The following is a 17055-nucleotide window of genomic DNA, read 5'->3' on the forward strand; positions in this document are numbered from 1 at the left end:
CATAGGTACACTGTGCAACCAAGCTGAAGACGACCTCAATAACTGTATAGTACTCTGGAGCAGCTAATAACGACAGCCTCTTTTGTAACGTCTGCAAAAACAACAGTTGATGGACAGAATGCAGAACAATGTCATACATTCACCCCAGTACAAAGATCTGGGCCTAAATCCATCTTTTTTTGCACTCCACACCACCCCAGTTCAGACATGGCCATATGCAAATCAGCCTTGACCCTGTGCCTCATTGGAACAGTCCAGCCCGAACTGCCAAGCCATGTCTACCCTGGACCGGAATCAAGCATCCTAGGACCGGTTTCTAACTATCAGCTGTCATCAGCCAAGATAGCTTGACTCCAGTGGTGTGAAGAGCACGGGACTCACGTCTGAGCATACCTGTCCCACTCGGGGTGACAAATGCAACAACAACAGTAGATGGACAGAATACAGAACAATGTCATACATTCACCCCAGTACAGAGACCTGGGCCTAAATCTATCTTTTTCTGCACTCCACACCACCCCAGTTCAGACATGGCCATATGCAAATCAGCCTGCAAAGTCACCCCGAGTGGGACGGGTATGCTCAGACGTGAGTCCCGTGCTCTCCATGCCACTGGAATCAAGCTATCCTGGCTGATGACGGCTGATAGCCAGAAACCGGTCCTAGGATGCTTGATTCCGGTCCAGGGAAAACATGGCTTGGCAGTTCGGGCTGGACTGTTCCCATGAGACACAGGGTCAAGACTGATTTGTATATGGCCATGTCTGAACTGGGGTGGTGTGGTGAGCAAAATAACGATGGATTAAACCCAGATCTGTGACTGGGGGTGAATGTTTTGCCATTGTGCAAAATTCCGTTCATCAATTGTTGTTTTTGCATTTGTCACCCCGAGTGGGACGGGTATGCTCAGACGTGAGTCCCGTGCTCTCCATGCCACTGGAATCAAGCTATCCTGGCTGATGACGGCTGATAGCCAGAAACCGGTGCTAGGATGCTTGATTCCGGTCCAGGGAAAACATGGCTTGGCAGTTCGGGTTGGACTGCCCCCATGAGGCACAGGGTCAAGAATGATTTGCATATGGCCATGTCTGAACTGGGGTGGTGTGGTGAGCAAAATAACAATGCATTAAACCCAGATCTGTGACTGGGGTGAATGTTTTGCCATTGTGCAACATTCCGTCCATCAATTGTTGTTTTTTCTTTTGTAACTTCAGCCTTGTGAGTGTGAATGGAGAATGAAGCCTACAAACCCTCCTGCAGCTTGGCGTATTAATATGGTAATACTATCTGTAAGCAGAAGCTGGTACTAGCTGGCTCTGTACCACTATGTCTTCGCCTGACATAACTATGTGCCTTCTGCCCTTTGCATTCCCCTGTGTAGTATTTAGTTGTATCTTTTGATTAAAGTTGTCTTGCTAAATAAAAGCACTGGCTGAGCAATACTTTACCAACTGGTATGATATGCATGATGTAGACCCAAGTCTCACCCCCACCACCTCAGTCAACGTAAGCAAGATAGGAGTAGCTTTTCTAGGAGTGGCATTGTGGTTTGTAGTTGCTTAGAATTATTTTCCATTCTTTGAACTTTCACGGCTAACTTTCCCTGAGTCAGCCTTTGACCGCACTGCCTCACTACCCTGAGGATCAAGGGCTAACGATGTGTACTTGGTGCTTAGTTTGGGTCCAACAGTAGGGTCCATCCCAGGGCATCAAAGGTAAAAGGTTTTTATTGTTATCATTTGAGTCCAATAAACCGCTGAGTGCCCTGGGATTCATGAGTTGTGAAGAAGAATATTGACTTTGCTGTTTATCGTGATAAACATAATTCTTAAATTTGGGTGGCAGTATTGTCCATGAAATTTACAAAGCGGTAGTTGAAAAATAGTCATAAAAAATTGTATCTAGCCTAGTTCTATATCAGATTTGCAAAATGTTAATTTTGCCACTTCACAGCAATACTATATGTCTCCTTAACATTTGATAGATTCTGTACAAGAAAATGACATGAAGTCCTTCTGTCGTTTCACAAGAGCCAGGTTAGGACTTTGAGTGAACACTGCAGTTAAGATGTAATACCGTACCACTCAGCAAGCAACAAGTCCCTCCTCTACAAGTATTGCAATAATCATTTATTTCATAAGATTAAAGTGCATTCCATTATGAATGATATTTAACATGCATCATCCTGCATTAAGAAAAAGCAATGTGTTCTCAAATGCTAGCAAAGAAACAGTATCTTTATCGTACTTAACCATAAAATAGGTAAATAAATGGCTCCTCCTAAATTCTTACCTGCTGGAGTTAGTTGGAGCAGCCTCACCGACAGAGAATTGGATGGTTGAGAATTAAACCACTTGTAAAGTGCTACAGCTACCTGACAGCGAACCTCAAGAGGTGAAGACATTAGAGGGAATTCTAGCCTCCTATGGAAAATCCCCGCCAAAAAACAAAAGGTCCAACACTCTCAAACAGGTTTTTTCTTGCCAAGCACAAAGACTATGGAAATAACTACCGAATAAACCAAACTGTACCCACATCTGCTGGCATTCTTAGAGAACCTAAAAACACATTACTTTGAATTCTCTAGAATCTAAACCAGTTGCTCTTCTCAATTGTTTATGATGTTACTGTGCTTATGCTTTTTTTATTACTTGTGAAACACCTCACTCTATTTGTGTCTTGGTCTGCACTACCCAAATACCTTTCTTAAATAAATAAATAAATACATTACTTCTAAGAGAATACAAGAAAACAGTGTATTTGCCCCCAGTAGACCATGTTTCAGGCAAGATTTAATAGATTGTCCTAGAAGAGAATGTCAGTGTCCCTGTCTGTTGTTTGCTGGCAGTGTGTATGTCTCAAACTCATTTTAAATCTCTAAAGACTGATTGCAAGTGACAGACATGATGGAATTTTACATGCGAAAAATGCTCTATTAATTACCGGAACATTTAGATTATGGTGCACTAATCACTAACATCTGCATGTTGTTCCATATTATTCCTAAAAAAAAGAATCGATATTTATGGCACTCAATAAATTCCAACACCTTGGTGATCATCATCACATCTAACAAGTGGCACTCGTAATCAGGCACCCCGAGTATTATACAATAGTGGTTTATTAATCCCCTGCAACCCACTTGGTAGAGGAAGAGGCAAATTTGCAGTCTGTCGCCAATTTCAGCTTTGAGAATTGAGATGAAGCCTGAAGGTAGAGACTATCTGGAGATAAAGGCAGAAAGTAGGTACTCTTAAGGACATTGGCAAATGAAAGATATGCATGTGTCTATATATTGAAATCAATTTTAATTGTTCTTACAATACCTTGCTGATAAAAGGTACATCTATGTAATTTATTTACTAAACATACAATTGTCCCAACGATTGTGAATCACTTTGATCAAACTCAGATGATAAATAATTATTATATATATATATATATATATACACACACACACACATCAAGCTCCAAACTGCCCCTCTGGCAGAAACGCACACGGACACTGAACTGGAACAAGTCCTTTTATTAGGTCAAATACCACCCATGTGCAGAAAGCTTCCGCAGCTTCCGTCGATAACTCGTGACGCGTTTTGAAGCAATGACGCTTCTTTCTCAAAGGCTCGACATGATCTTATTTACACAGGCACACCTCCTTTAAGGAATCTAGATTAGTGTCACGCCCTCTGATGGACAGGGAATTCTGGATCTCGTAGTGTGCCAATATTGACCCTAAATGGGCGCACTTCAGCCCTCTGATGGGCCTCCGCACATCGGTATATTAAAATCCAAAGTCAGCGTCTCGCAAACAAGGCCGGGAGGGATACCAGGCCCCGTGACACCCAGTCCTCACAGGTTGGTGCGTTTCTCGCGAAAATTACATGTGCATCCATCCAGGATTGTTTATAAAGGACACACACTACAAAGTTCATAAGACTGTGCGTTTTGCTTATTCAAGCTAGCCCATTGGAGGGTATTTAAATTGTGGGTGTGTCAGGGCACATGGTAATGCCGAGCCTCTGAAGAAAGAGCGAAGGGCTCTGAAATGCGTCAGGCTGCAGACGGCATCCTGCTGTGGCCGAGTTTGGTGTGCAGAGCAGTTTTACCTGTTTAAACGCCTTCACAGCGAGTCTCCTTCTGAGTGCATCTCTGCCTGGGGGCAGTTTGGAGCTTTGATATATATATATATATATATATATATATATATATATATATATATATATATATTATATATATATTTTTTCACTTAAAAAACCATAGGTTTTAGGCCTTATATAGTTAGGAATTAGCATTTAAAAAACCATTGAAATTGCTCCTATATAGTTAGTTGTACTAACTATATTTCGCGCACCCGCAATCCACTGCTGATGATGTCACATATTACATCATTCATGACATGGTCAGTGACATCAATGATGACATCACTGATGACATCTCATTTGACATCACTGACGACATCACTGATGACATCATCCATTGACTGTGTGTTTCTGTAATGTTTAAATGTTTTACGTATTGAAGAATAAGTGGATGTATAAGGGTCTGGATGAAGGATTTAGTAGGTGCGTGACTGACTGTATGAGTGAGTGATTAAATGTGTCTTACTAAATGCATGGGTTAGTGACTAAACTGTCTGAATGTGTGCATCAGTATGTCTGTTGTTGTGTAAGCTGCTGCATGTGTGATCAGTAGCTATATGAGTGGCTATATGGGTTATTGATTGGTTGCCCAAGTATTTGAATGGGAGACTGAGTGTCTGTGGCTGGGAGGTGTGTGACTCTGTGCATAGATGTGTGAGCAGTTGATTCACTAGGTGTATGAGTTCAAGAGTGCATGTGGAAACAGCTATATGGGCGGTTGACTGTGTGCATGGGTGTGTTGGTGAGTGAATGGATATCTCAGTGCTACATGTGCAAGTAAGTACATATGTAAAACACAGTGCATGTGAGAGTTGGCATATATAAATGACTATACATGAGAGCCAGTGAATGTGCGAGTGGCTATATGGATCATTGTGTACTTGTATCAGTGATTGTATAAGAGAGTAAGCATGTGTTAGTATATGTTTGAATAAGTAAGGTGTTGTGTGTATAACTGTATAGTTGAGGAAATGGAAGTGTGATTGATTCTTTGCATGTCTGACTAGGTGTGTGAGTAACTCCATTGATGAGTGGCAGTGTGTGAGTGTCTGTATAGGTGTATGAGTGCATATGATAGTGTTGTATTGATGAGTGACTGTATGTATGAGTGATTCTATGGGTGAATGAGTGAATGTGTGTGTAGACCTAGGAATCAGTGAGTGCGTATGTAGTAACTGGTATTGGTGTGTCAATAGTTTCAAGAATGGTAGTCTGTATTTAACACTGGGTGTACCAAAGGTTATATTAGAGTGTGAGGAGGTGCATCGTATTATCACATGAATGATATCATCAGTGATGTGATCAGTGATGTCAAATGAGATGTCATCAGTGATGTCATCAGTGATGTCATTTTGAAACTTTCAGGGAAAGAGCGGAGCAGAGCTGGCCAAAATTCTGGAAAATTACACACAGATTCCTCAATCGGCGCCAAAGTTATTCCCAATAGAATGTTGAGCGCATATAGATATATATTTTGCTCAAATTCAATTTCTCAACAACTACTGGAGGGATTTTCACCAAATATAGAAAAGGCACTACTGCATACATGTCCCTACCATTTTGCCAAGTTTGGTGTAATTCCGTTCAGCCATTCAGGCTTTAGCCATGTCTAAAGGTCCCATAGAAAATGCCATTTGAAAAATTTCAAATTCAATTTTCTCAAGAACTACTGGAGGGATTTACACCAAACATACAAAAGGCACTGCTGCATACCAGTCCCTACCATTTTGCCAAATCTGGTATAATTCCGTTCAGCCGTTCGAGCTGTAGCCTTGTCAGAATGTCCCTATGGAAATTAACATGGGGAAAACACGTTTTGGGACCCCCCTTTTTTCTCGGCCCCCGCTTGACGAATCCCCCCGAAACTTTCAGGGAAGGAGCGGAGCGCAGCGAGGCACATTTAAGGAAAATTACAGGCAGATCCCTCAATCGGTGCCAAGGTTATTTCCAACAGAATGTTCGGAATTTTGCTAGGGTAACTAGGTCCTAACTATATATACCTACTGGCGACCGCCAGTAGGTAATATATATATATATATACTATTTTTTTCTGAGTTTTATATAGCGCAAACTTGACCCAAAGGTATTGTGTATCAGAGCGCTTTACATTAGCACCAGTTGCGTTACACAAGAACACATTCGTTTTTGTTCGGCATGGGGAGATTAAGTGATTTGTCCAGAATCATAGGATTTTGAGCGTCATTGCTGAGACTCGAACCCGGTTTCCCAGATTTCAGGTCAACCGCCCCAGCCGTTAGACCACATCCTCACCCCATATTTGGGGTTACAGATGTTGATGAAGATTCATTAATTTGCCAAGAGATTTGTAATGGCACTGTATAAAATGCCTACACTGCCAGGCTTCTCAAAAATCTCAAGAACATTTTCGTAGTGAGGGATTTAGGCTACTTGTTATTTTGTAAAAACACAAAATTTAGGAAAAAGTATATCAAAATGGGTGCTAAAGTTAGGCAATCCACAGCATGAATTTAGTGAATGTATTCCACACAAAGAAATGTACCTCATAATGTATTTTAATGAAAAAACAGCCATTTTGTATAAAGGTAGGACCAGGGTCGTGGGAGAGAACACAATTTAAGAGAGTGAGATTTTATGAAAATACTTTTTTTTGAAAGAGATGTAAATGCAAGTTATTTGAGGCAACACAACGATAGATATTTGCAACCGAGATTGTATTTATTTCGCAAAAAACATTTCCGGACAAGAAGCTCATAGTCCCAGATGCATTAAGCTAAAATCCGCTAGCAAAGGGGCAGATTCTCAGAATCTGCCCCTTTGCAACCGGTATTTATGCATTTGGGATGCATCATCCCAAATGCATAAATCACTATTTGCGATTGCATTTAAGGAATCTCAAATTGAGATTCCTTAAATGCAATGCATGAATGTAAAATAGCTAGCGATTTCGCTGATAGGGGTCGCTATTTACCGTGAAATTAAACTTCATGGTAAATAGCTAAAACTGTGAAAAATGCACTAAAGTGCATCTTTCAAAGTTGTATTTTACACACACACATGTCCTCAGGACATGTGTGTGCGCAATACCAGTGTCCAGGTCAATTTAAGGGGTGCAACAGGGTGTCCTTTGGACACCCGTCACCCTTGGAATTGCATTCTCAAATTGCGATTAGCTAATTGCTAATCGCAAATTGAGAATTCCTCCCCATTCATTCCTATGGGCCTCTTGGCCCATAGGAATGAATGGGGAGGTATTCCTTAATTGCGACTCGCAATTAAGGAATTTTAAGAAATCACTAATTTTTTAGTGATTTCTTCATGCATAGCATTTTGCTATTCCTTATTAGCGAATCGTTATTTTTCGCTAATAAGGAATAGCAAAATGGGTTCTTGATGGATCTGGGGGATAGTTCTATATGATTTACACATATTTGAATGAAAAAGCTGAAATAGCAATTTTATCTAGATCACGAAAAAGAGTGGGGTTGATTGAAAGGCACACTAGTGTTATATGAGGAAAAGTATCTATACATAATAAACAGACAAGACAGGGAAATGTGTGGAACTGGTGGCCTGCTTAATTCTTGTATAGTTGCCTCTGTAATCTATACGAACACCTGAATTGCCATGTTATTAGCAGAATCATGCATGACACTGTGCTATCCGCAACTACAAACTTAATGGCCACAGCCAGACGAGTAGCAAAACAGCAAAGCACAGCGTGGTGGGGCTACAACACTGAATATCACTGGGGCAAGATGTGCATAAAACTATGCTGAAATCAGTTCAATGCCCACCTGGTATTAGTTCTAATCTCCTTTCGTCTGTGTTGAAAGCTATAGGGGTACATGCCTGAGTTTTGTCAACCTGATTTTCTATTGGTGAGTGTGGTGGATGTGAGTCCCCCATCACACTGGCAGGTTAGAGGAGTTTTGCCATCAACTTTGGGAACTGGGCATGTACCAGAAAAGCGAGAATAAATTGCCAGTACCCACATGTCTAATCTCCCTAACATACTGTGGAGGGTTTTCCCAATACGTTAGGGACACAACGCTTATCTTACAATAAATGCCTGACACACATTCCATGGTCGTCCTTGATAGACATAACTCTACCAGACACCATCGTGAACCAGTCACGTTCAATTGGACTGCTGCTCCTTCGCTATTTCTGGCAAAAGTGCTGCTGCCTCATTGCTGGGGAGGAAACACTGAAAGGATGTTTGCCATCAAATGAAGTCCCAATAGGGCAGTATCATTTCCTGGTGGAATCCCTGTTACCACCCTCTCAGTTTGATTAAATGTCTGGTGGGCGATTAGCCCAATGAGTCTGAGACAACAGTGGGAATCCTTGAGTACTTGGAGATCAAGCAAGCAGGAGGGAGAGAAACATCATATGGTATAGAACAGTAGAAAGTCTCATTGACTAGCACTCTAATTACATTTCGCACACTTTCTAGTTCTATTGGTGGAGACTTTGATGATGACTAAAATATAGAAGGTCTATTTTGCGAAGTAAATTGACAGCCGGAGATCTGTATAATGTATAGTTAATCTTATGTCTGGGCATAAATCTCCACCCATATGTAGTTGAGCATATTCACTCATTGTAGCAGGAGTGTCCACCCTCTTACATGATAGGGTGGGGACGCTTACAACTCAAAACATCACTGACGCTTTACAGCTACCATCTTTATGGCCTGTTTTGGGTGTAAATTCGCCAAATACAGTTCTACATAGCAAAGAACCCCGAGCAAGCTAATAATAATAACAAATTGAAAAGAATAGGAAACCGGCATCACAGGAAGAAAACATTAAACATTTGACAATCATCACAAGTGGAAGCACATACATACATCCACACTCCTTGTGCTGTGAGATGTCGTGGAGCCAGACTTCAACTACAATTGTGTGTTCTATGAGATAGTGTGTGTACGTTTGTGTGTCTTTTTTGGGCCATGAAATATGTTATGATGTGATTTTAAATGTGTACAGAGCAGTGCTAATTCAGGTCATATCAGGTCAGGTTTTTTTTGTATTCAGTGACAATGTACATATTTATCCTTTTCTAAGTATATGCAGTTGTTATTTTTACTTTTCCCCATTTGTGATTTATATGGTTGCCTGCAAAGTCTAAAGTTACATGGCCATTTTTTAAAATTAATTGTATTTATTTTATATTTTCAATGTTTTTAAAAATATGTTTACCGTTTGCTTTCTTTGTGTGTCAGTAATGGGAAAACGTATTTTGCCCATTTTATGAGCATTAGTTTTATTTTTTTATGTTTTTACAATTTGATGTCTACTGGTATCTGCAACATGTTCGGTTATTTGACATTTTTCCATTTATCTGTATTTTGTTTAGGCGTTTCAGCTGATGGCGTGTTTCTATGCCTCCCTTGGTTGAGATATGATTCCCTTATAGTTCTTATAGATGTGGGTGTAACTTTTGTGAATTGCAATTTACTTATTATTTTATATGTGTATCTTTGTATTTCATGTCACTTTCTGTTTCCCTAGATAATTTTCCCTTTCCCTCGCTCACATTATAGTATAAATTCTCCATTTTCCATCCTTTCACCCTTGCCTCTCCCACATCACACCTAAATTATAGAGCTCTGCGAGCAGATTTCTATTCACGCTTGTCCATATTGAGAACTCCTCACATACAGGAGGGGACTGGCACATGGGAAGATCTACAACCAAACACATGAGAATTGCATTTATCCATATGTGAAGTGGAACTACAAGTACTATTACTCATACTCGTTAATGTCAATGTGAATATTTGTTTTTATTTAGGGCAAAATTGAAATCTCCCTTTTACATTCTGATAATAAGTCCAACTACTTGTGTGAATGTCACTACGGAACTAACTACAGCACCAGAAGGAATTATTTCAATGTACTCAAGCAACACAGAATTTTGCTCTGGAAGAAGTTACCAAAACCTGTCACTGCAACGGGATCATTCAATCCCACTAATACTATGCAAATGATGCAAGTGACACCTCAATGCAATCATGAAAGTGAGTTTGTCCAGCAGTCTTCGTGCACGACAAGCAACAGAAATGTATTTGCTTGCTGCACTGAGAACATTGTATCCCCTGAGAAAATATAGATAACTTGTGGATATGTTTTGAATAGTATATAAAGAGCAGGTCCCCCAGAAACAGCTATCTCAGAATAGCATGGATGTAGTGGCCCATGCCATCACCTCTGGCAGTGTCACTGGACAAATGTTCTTCCTCATCTTATCATTGATACCCGCAGCGCCTAATTGTGTTTTATCTGCCGCTATTAAGGTGCTATTGCAGTGTTACCAAAGCATTTAAGCGTGGTTAAATATGTTGTTGGTGTTTTTATTTTGTAATTAACCTTGTAGGCTCACATCAATACTGAAGCTTCATAACCAAAATGTTTCTATTTGGAAAAAGGTGGGGCTTGCCCAATTTTTTAAAACAGCAGCATTTATTGACCCTTCATAGATACTTCACAACTAAATGGATTCTTCTGCTCAGAAACATCATTTTGTCAGACATTGGTTGGCTACAGTAGAACTGAAAGATAGCTACCTCACCGAGAATACCCCATCAGAACAGACTTTGTCCCACAAAGGACACATTTACAATAAAGGTGGGGGAAATTAAAGATAGCACGATATTTGTCCTGCAATGCAGGTAGGATTACAATAATTGAACATACCATCAAACTACTAATAAAAAGGTTTACATTAAAAAAGTAATGAAAAAATACAGTATGCAGAAAAGGATGGTATGTGTGCATATAGCAGGGATCAGATGTACATGGATTTTTTAGCTCGCGCTTCCAACTGGAAAAAAGCCTTTTTGAATGTTGAGAACCATATTTTGCGATTTGGTAACCTATTTCTGAACTATAAAATAGATTTGAATTCGGTATTAGGAAAGGGGGTGTTAAGGACATCATTTCCTAATAGCGACTCGCAGTGGTATGTGTGAATGTTTTGCAACCGAAAACATTGAAAACGTACAGACACTTTAGTTGGTCTAGTAAGCCATTTGCAATAGGGCAGTGGTCCCATTGGGCTCCAGGGACCACTGCCAACTCTCATACAAACTCTTCTTTTAAAGTACCCATTGATTTAAACATAGCTTTATTTTGTTTAAGGATAATGAACTGCATTTAAAAACTTTACTTTATTTAAATGTGATCATAAACATGGTGACCTACCTCGGATGTGCTATCTGTGGGTAGGTGCTACGAGAAAGTGAAATTTGCTAGGAAAGTGGAGCACGCTTTCTTTTCAACAGGGCACTTTGGCATTCCTTGATGAACACACCATGTCTCAAATAAATATCAACAAATGCTGGTTTCGAGTGGAACCTTACCTCTCAGACTCAAACTCAGTTTGCTCCTCAAACAGAACAATGTGGCGCTTTAGTCTCTGCTTCCGGATTTCACTAGTTGGGTTCCAAAATACATCTCTCACTCCATTTCTCATATCATTTATATACACCTCTCCATCCTGCAAGATAGACATAAAATAGGCTTGAAAAGGAATACATTCTAATTAAATGAAACACATATCCCTTCCCTCTGTCTAGATGCATTACAAAAACCATAATAAGTGCGCACAAATGTGTCTAAGTAGGGTGGAGCTGTGACGAAAAAGGGGAATAAAACATATACCCTAAACTCGGCTTCACCAGTAGCCTGATGACTTCAGAAGGGTCAACAAACATACTGGATACTGCCTGGTCACTCTAAAAAAGGTAAAAGCGCAGTGCACCGTTAAATTCAGCCTCTTCAGTCTTACAATTTAAAATGTCCAACTCATGCCATTATTTAGGGTCACAGGGACAGATGGAGGGCACTGCAGAAACGTTCTGAGCGCAGTGTGAAATAAAAAGAAATTACCAGAAATAATACTAGTGCGCACGTTATGCAAAGCAGGTGCCTGGGCCTTGAACCATCTCACAAAATGTATAAAATGTTGCTTTTTTCACCTACCTGAAACAGTACAAATTTGTGAAGAACATTTTTAGTGCAAAGTAAGCTAAAGCTACGCACCTCTTCATCTAATGTCCAGGATGTCCCTGTGTATTTTAGGTCCCCACTACCTATTGAATTTGAAGGTATTGTACTTCCTAAATGATATAGGAGTATGTACCCTTTATAACTAAATTAGGTAGGCTCAACATTTTACCACTATCTCTAGACAGTGGTGAAAAACATTCACAGTCTGAAATCAGAGCCCAGTTGGGCCTTGGTCTAAAGGGTCAGCTACTTCAGAATTTCTCATTAAGGACCCTATTCCAAGTTGGCGGTTTATCGCTAGCGCCAATTTGAAATGTTAAGATTACCAGGTGGGAGAACAGGCACAGTTTGTTGGGTGCGGATCGCCACCTGGGAAAATCACTAGAGCTTTGGGTCAAGCGGTGAGCAGAGGCTCAGAGCCCTCCTCTAATCAAGTCCCACTAAGCATCAAGGGGAGCATGCATTATTCTTACTAACAACCCTAGCGTTTGCCGTGCCCCTTCCTGCCCTTTACACCTCAAAAAATATACATGGCAACCTATTATGCACCCCCTTACATTTACAACTCACTTCAAACAAAATGGTAATTGGGGGTGTGAAACTCCAAGAAATCAGCAAAACGTGCGCAAAAGGAACCAGCAATTATGAAATGAAATATTAGGGTTCTAGAACAAGTAATGCTACACACCATGGAAGTAGTGATCTTTCACCTAAAAGCTAGCCCTAAGGTACACTGGAAAGGGGCACTAGTATACCGCCCACCCGGACCTAATGCTGGGTTCTCCCTAGCCTTGACTGAACTTTTAGCTCCTTACATGAAAACGAACGAAAACTTTATCCTACTTGGAGATTTTAACTTTCATATTGATGCTGCAGACCACCCTGATACAAAAGCACTTCTGACGGATCTTGCTCTGCTGGGCCTTCACCTTCGTAATAATGGTCCCACCCATACAGGTGGCCACACCTTGGACTTAATTTTTACTACCCTCCCTAACGTTTATTGTCATCCCCCTAAATACATCTACTGGTCTGATCATAAAATGCTAGACTTTTCTTTTCTGCATCTACCCGAACTTACTAATCACCCTATCACGCAGCCCATCAAACGCAGACCATGGCATAAACTCACTCCTGCCAGGTTCACACAAGTCAGGAAGCAGCCAGTACTTTTAAACTCGGATGACATCGAGACATCCCTCTCCAAATTTAACTCCACACTGATGACAGCCATTAACACACTGGCTCCTCAGAAAACTATTAAACAGCCAACCATAGCTAAGAGGGAAACATGGTACACTGAGGCCCTCAAAGCAGAAAAGCAAGGGTGTAGGAAGTTGGAGAAACGTTGGAGACGGACACGTAAGGGGGAAGACAAGGACCGATATTTGGTAGCTATGACCACTTACTATAAAAACATTAAAAAAGCGAGGAAAATCAGTCTCACCTCCCAAATAACAGAGGCAGGCAATTCTACCCGAGAGCTATTTAAAATCATACAGGCCTTCACTAACCCAGTAATTTGTGAGAGCCCGGATATCTTTACCCAAGATCTCTGCAATAAAATTTCCCAGTTTTTCGAAGATAAAATTGAGGGGATATATAAGAAAATCATGAAAGTCTCAGGTCCCTTAGAGACTGAGGCCTCTGAAATTTCCCCAACGGTGACCCTCGGGAATACCCTTCATGTAATCCCAGAAATAACTCTAAAAGATCTGACCACACTTATTAGCAAAATGAAGACCGGCTCCCCCACTGATTTGATTCCTGCTAAAATGATTTCCCCCTGACGGAATCTCTAGGCCCCACTATTCAAAAACTATTGAATCTCTCCTTTGCCGAAGGACAACTCCCACAACCCTGGAAAGAAGCGGTAGTGAACCCCATACGCAAAAACACCACCCTACCTTGGTCAGAGCTCTCCAACCTCCGCCCTATTTCCCTCCTCCCTTTTTTTAGCAAACTGGCTGAGAAACACTTCAACACCATCGTTTCCAGCTTCATCGAGGCGACAGGGGGCCTGGACCAATCACAACCTGGGTTCAGGCCCAACCACAGCACTGAATCGGCCCTCCTCTCGGTGACTGATAAGATCAAAATGTTCCATGATTCTAGTGCTGTTGGACCTGTCCGCGGCCTTTGATACCGTGTCTCATAACATCCTCCTCAGCCGTTTGCAGGGAGTGGGGATCGGAGGCTTAGCATTATCCTGGCTGGAGAGCTTCCTTTCCGGGAGGTCGCAATCTATTAGCCTGGGCCCCTACCGTTCCACCTCGAAGGTGCTCACGAAGGGGGTGCCGCAGGGCTCATGCCTTAGCCCTACATTGTTTAATGTATATGTGGCCCCCCTTGCTGAGATTGTGCGGAAGTATGGGTTCACACCGGTTTCCTACGCTGATGACACCCAGCTCCTCTACCCTTTCAGCTCCCTTGGCCCTAAAGTCAAGGAAAACTTTGCTGAAGGTATGAGGGCAGTGACACATTGGATGGCCGCAAACTGCCTCCAATGTAACGTTGCAAAAACAGAGGTTATGCTCTTCGGCAAAGCAAGTCTTCTCTGGTCTCCAGATTGGTGGCCACTGGATCTGGGTCCAGTTCCAACATCAAAGCCACACGTTAAAAATCTAGGGGTAAAAATTGATAAAAAATTGACCCTTAAGGAACACACCAACCACATCGCAGGATTGTGCTTCCACACCATTGGCCTTCTAAGAGGAGTCTTCCTGTATCTTCCTGACACCTATAGGAAGACACTCGTACAGGCCGTGGTTACTAGCCGCCTGGACTACTGCAACGGCCTGCTGACGTTAGCAAATGCAGATGCAGTAGGCCGCTTGCAGGTGGTCCAGAATACTGCGGCTAGACTGGTCATGAGTGTACCGGCTAGGACTCCCTCTAAGCCCTTGTTGAATGAGCTGCATTGGCTCCCTATACAGCAGCGCATCAGTTTCAAGATATGCTGTACGGTCCACAAATGCTTATATGGGGATAGTCCTAAATACCTTTCTCAATCACTTGAGCTGTATCAACCCAGCCGGTCACTCCGCTCAAGTAACCAAGCTCTCCTAAAACCCCCTGCAACAAAAAAATCCAGACAGGGAGACCGAGCATTCTCCTCAGTTGGCCCTGCTTTATGGAATAAACTTCCAACAGATGTGAGAATGACCACCAACCATCTGTCCTTTAGAAAGGCATTAAAAACTCTCCTCTTCCAGGAAGCATCTCAGTCCCACTAATTTATCTAATTGACTCTGTTGATGATCTGGCTGGCAAAGCGCGGAGATTCCCTTACGGGATTGAGTCCAGCGCGATATAAGAAATTAAAATAAAATAAATAAAATAAATGAATGAAATGAAAAGGAATTTATAAAGCGCATGGCTGCCCTCGAGCGTCCCAGCGCTAAAACGAAACACAGGACCACCACCAAATGTAACTGAAGAGAAAGCCTACAGGGGGAAAAGGTGAGTCTTCAATGCTTTGCGGAATCTCGCTAGGTTAGGTTCTTTCCGCAGGGGCAGCGGTAGAGTATCCATAATTGGTCTGCGTTAATGGAGAACCGGCGGCCGCCGGACCTCACCTTTTTTGCTCTGGGTATCACCACAAAGTTACCAACATCCGAGCGAAGGGATCGCGTTGGTTTATAAGGGCGAACCAGGTCCCTAAGAATTGGAGGGCCCGATCCTTGCAAAGCTTTAAACACAATGCAGAGGGATTTGAATTTTATGCGAGCTCGGATTGGAAGCCAATGCAAGGCCTTAAGTGCAGGCTTGGCTGAGTTTCTGAGGACTTTACCTTGTGATCCCAGTTTATTTATTCGGAAATACCTGCTTGAATCATTAATTACAGATCGTGTACCTCTCCACTGAGTTAACAGGGAATTTGTAATTGGGAACTAATTGATGTATAGGAGTGCAGACACCATTAAAACAGTCTTTCGCCGGGGCGGAGCTAGCCGGCAACCGTAATGGCAGCCTGAGTCCGGAGCTCCTCCACTCTGAACCACTATCCTTCAATTATCCTGCACATTTGGGGATTCCAATGCGACATTTTGGTGCCCAGGAGGTGGCGTGACCATCGTGGCCCCATTGGTGGTGGAACGACTGGGTTCCCTGCCCGGGGGGCGGAGATCTACGGCCCGGGCGGTGACGAGAGACAGGTCCACGAGACCACGGCCTAGGTTATAGCCGCGGCCGACACTGGAGCAGTGGTGCTCCGCGCTGTGAACTACGCGACCCCGCACTGGGGGGGCGGACCGCGTTCCATATCCTTGGCGGTGAGTAGAAGTGTGCGCTCGTCGGAGGGGGTCTTCCCCACTTCCCCGACTCCAGACTCGATTTTGCTGGTACATTGGAGCTATGATCGGTGTGAGGAGCGTCTGCGCCCTCTGAGATACGGAAGCGCTGTGAGAAGTCTGGCCTAGAAGGGACTGTGCGCACTGTTGGGGGCCTGCTCTTGCCCCGCTTCCACTTTGCGGTGGACGGACTACATAACGGACACTGGCGGGTGTCACTCTCCACTACAGTTAACACCTCAGCGACTGCGGCGCCGTGGCCCCTCTGATAGGGCTACGTCAAGAGAGCTGGTGCACCCTTACACTTAATTTGTCTGCCTGAGGCCCCATCCGGAGACAACCTGGATCAGCTCCACGGTCCGTGACCCGGTGACTGGACCTTGCGAGTGGTGTTTGGCACCCTTTCGGTTGGCGCGTCTGCACCTGGTGCAACGGGAGCGGCAGCCGGCTGCTTCCCCCACTTGTGCGGTGTCTACGTGACGACCTGATGACCACGCGGAGTCTGTGGGCACCTCTGACTCTCCTGCTGTGCAGATCCCTCCCCACACTGTGCGCCATTACGATTTCCCTGGCCTAGACAAAACAGGGGAAGCGTACATTGTCTGTGTCTCTGCGCGGGAGGCCCGGG

The 17055-nt window shown here is 42.8% G+C and overlaps 1 protein-coding gene across 2 annotated transcripts in view; it reads right to left on the minus strand.

Annotated features, from left to right (window-relative positions):
• Positions 1-17055, minus strand: part of OSBPL5 (oxysterol binding protein like 5) — an 841363-nt gene that overhangs the window by 110693 nt on the left and 713615 nt on the right. For both annotated transcript variants that reach the window (XM_086957869.1, XM_086957868.1), the window contains exon 17: positions 11487-11623. In XM_086957869.1, the coding sequence (XP_086813995.1) occupies positions 11487-11623 (137 nt within the window). The remainder of the gene's footprint in view (positions 1-11486; positions 11624-17055) is intronic.

This window comes from Lissotriton vulgaris, chromosome 2_1, assembly GCF_964263255.1.
Source record: "Lissotriton vulgaris chromosome 2_1, aLisVul1.2, whole genome shotgun sequence".
NCBI lineage: Eukaryota > Metazoa > Chordata > Amphibia > Caudata > Salamandridae > Lissotriton > Lissotriton vulgaris.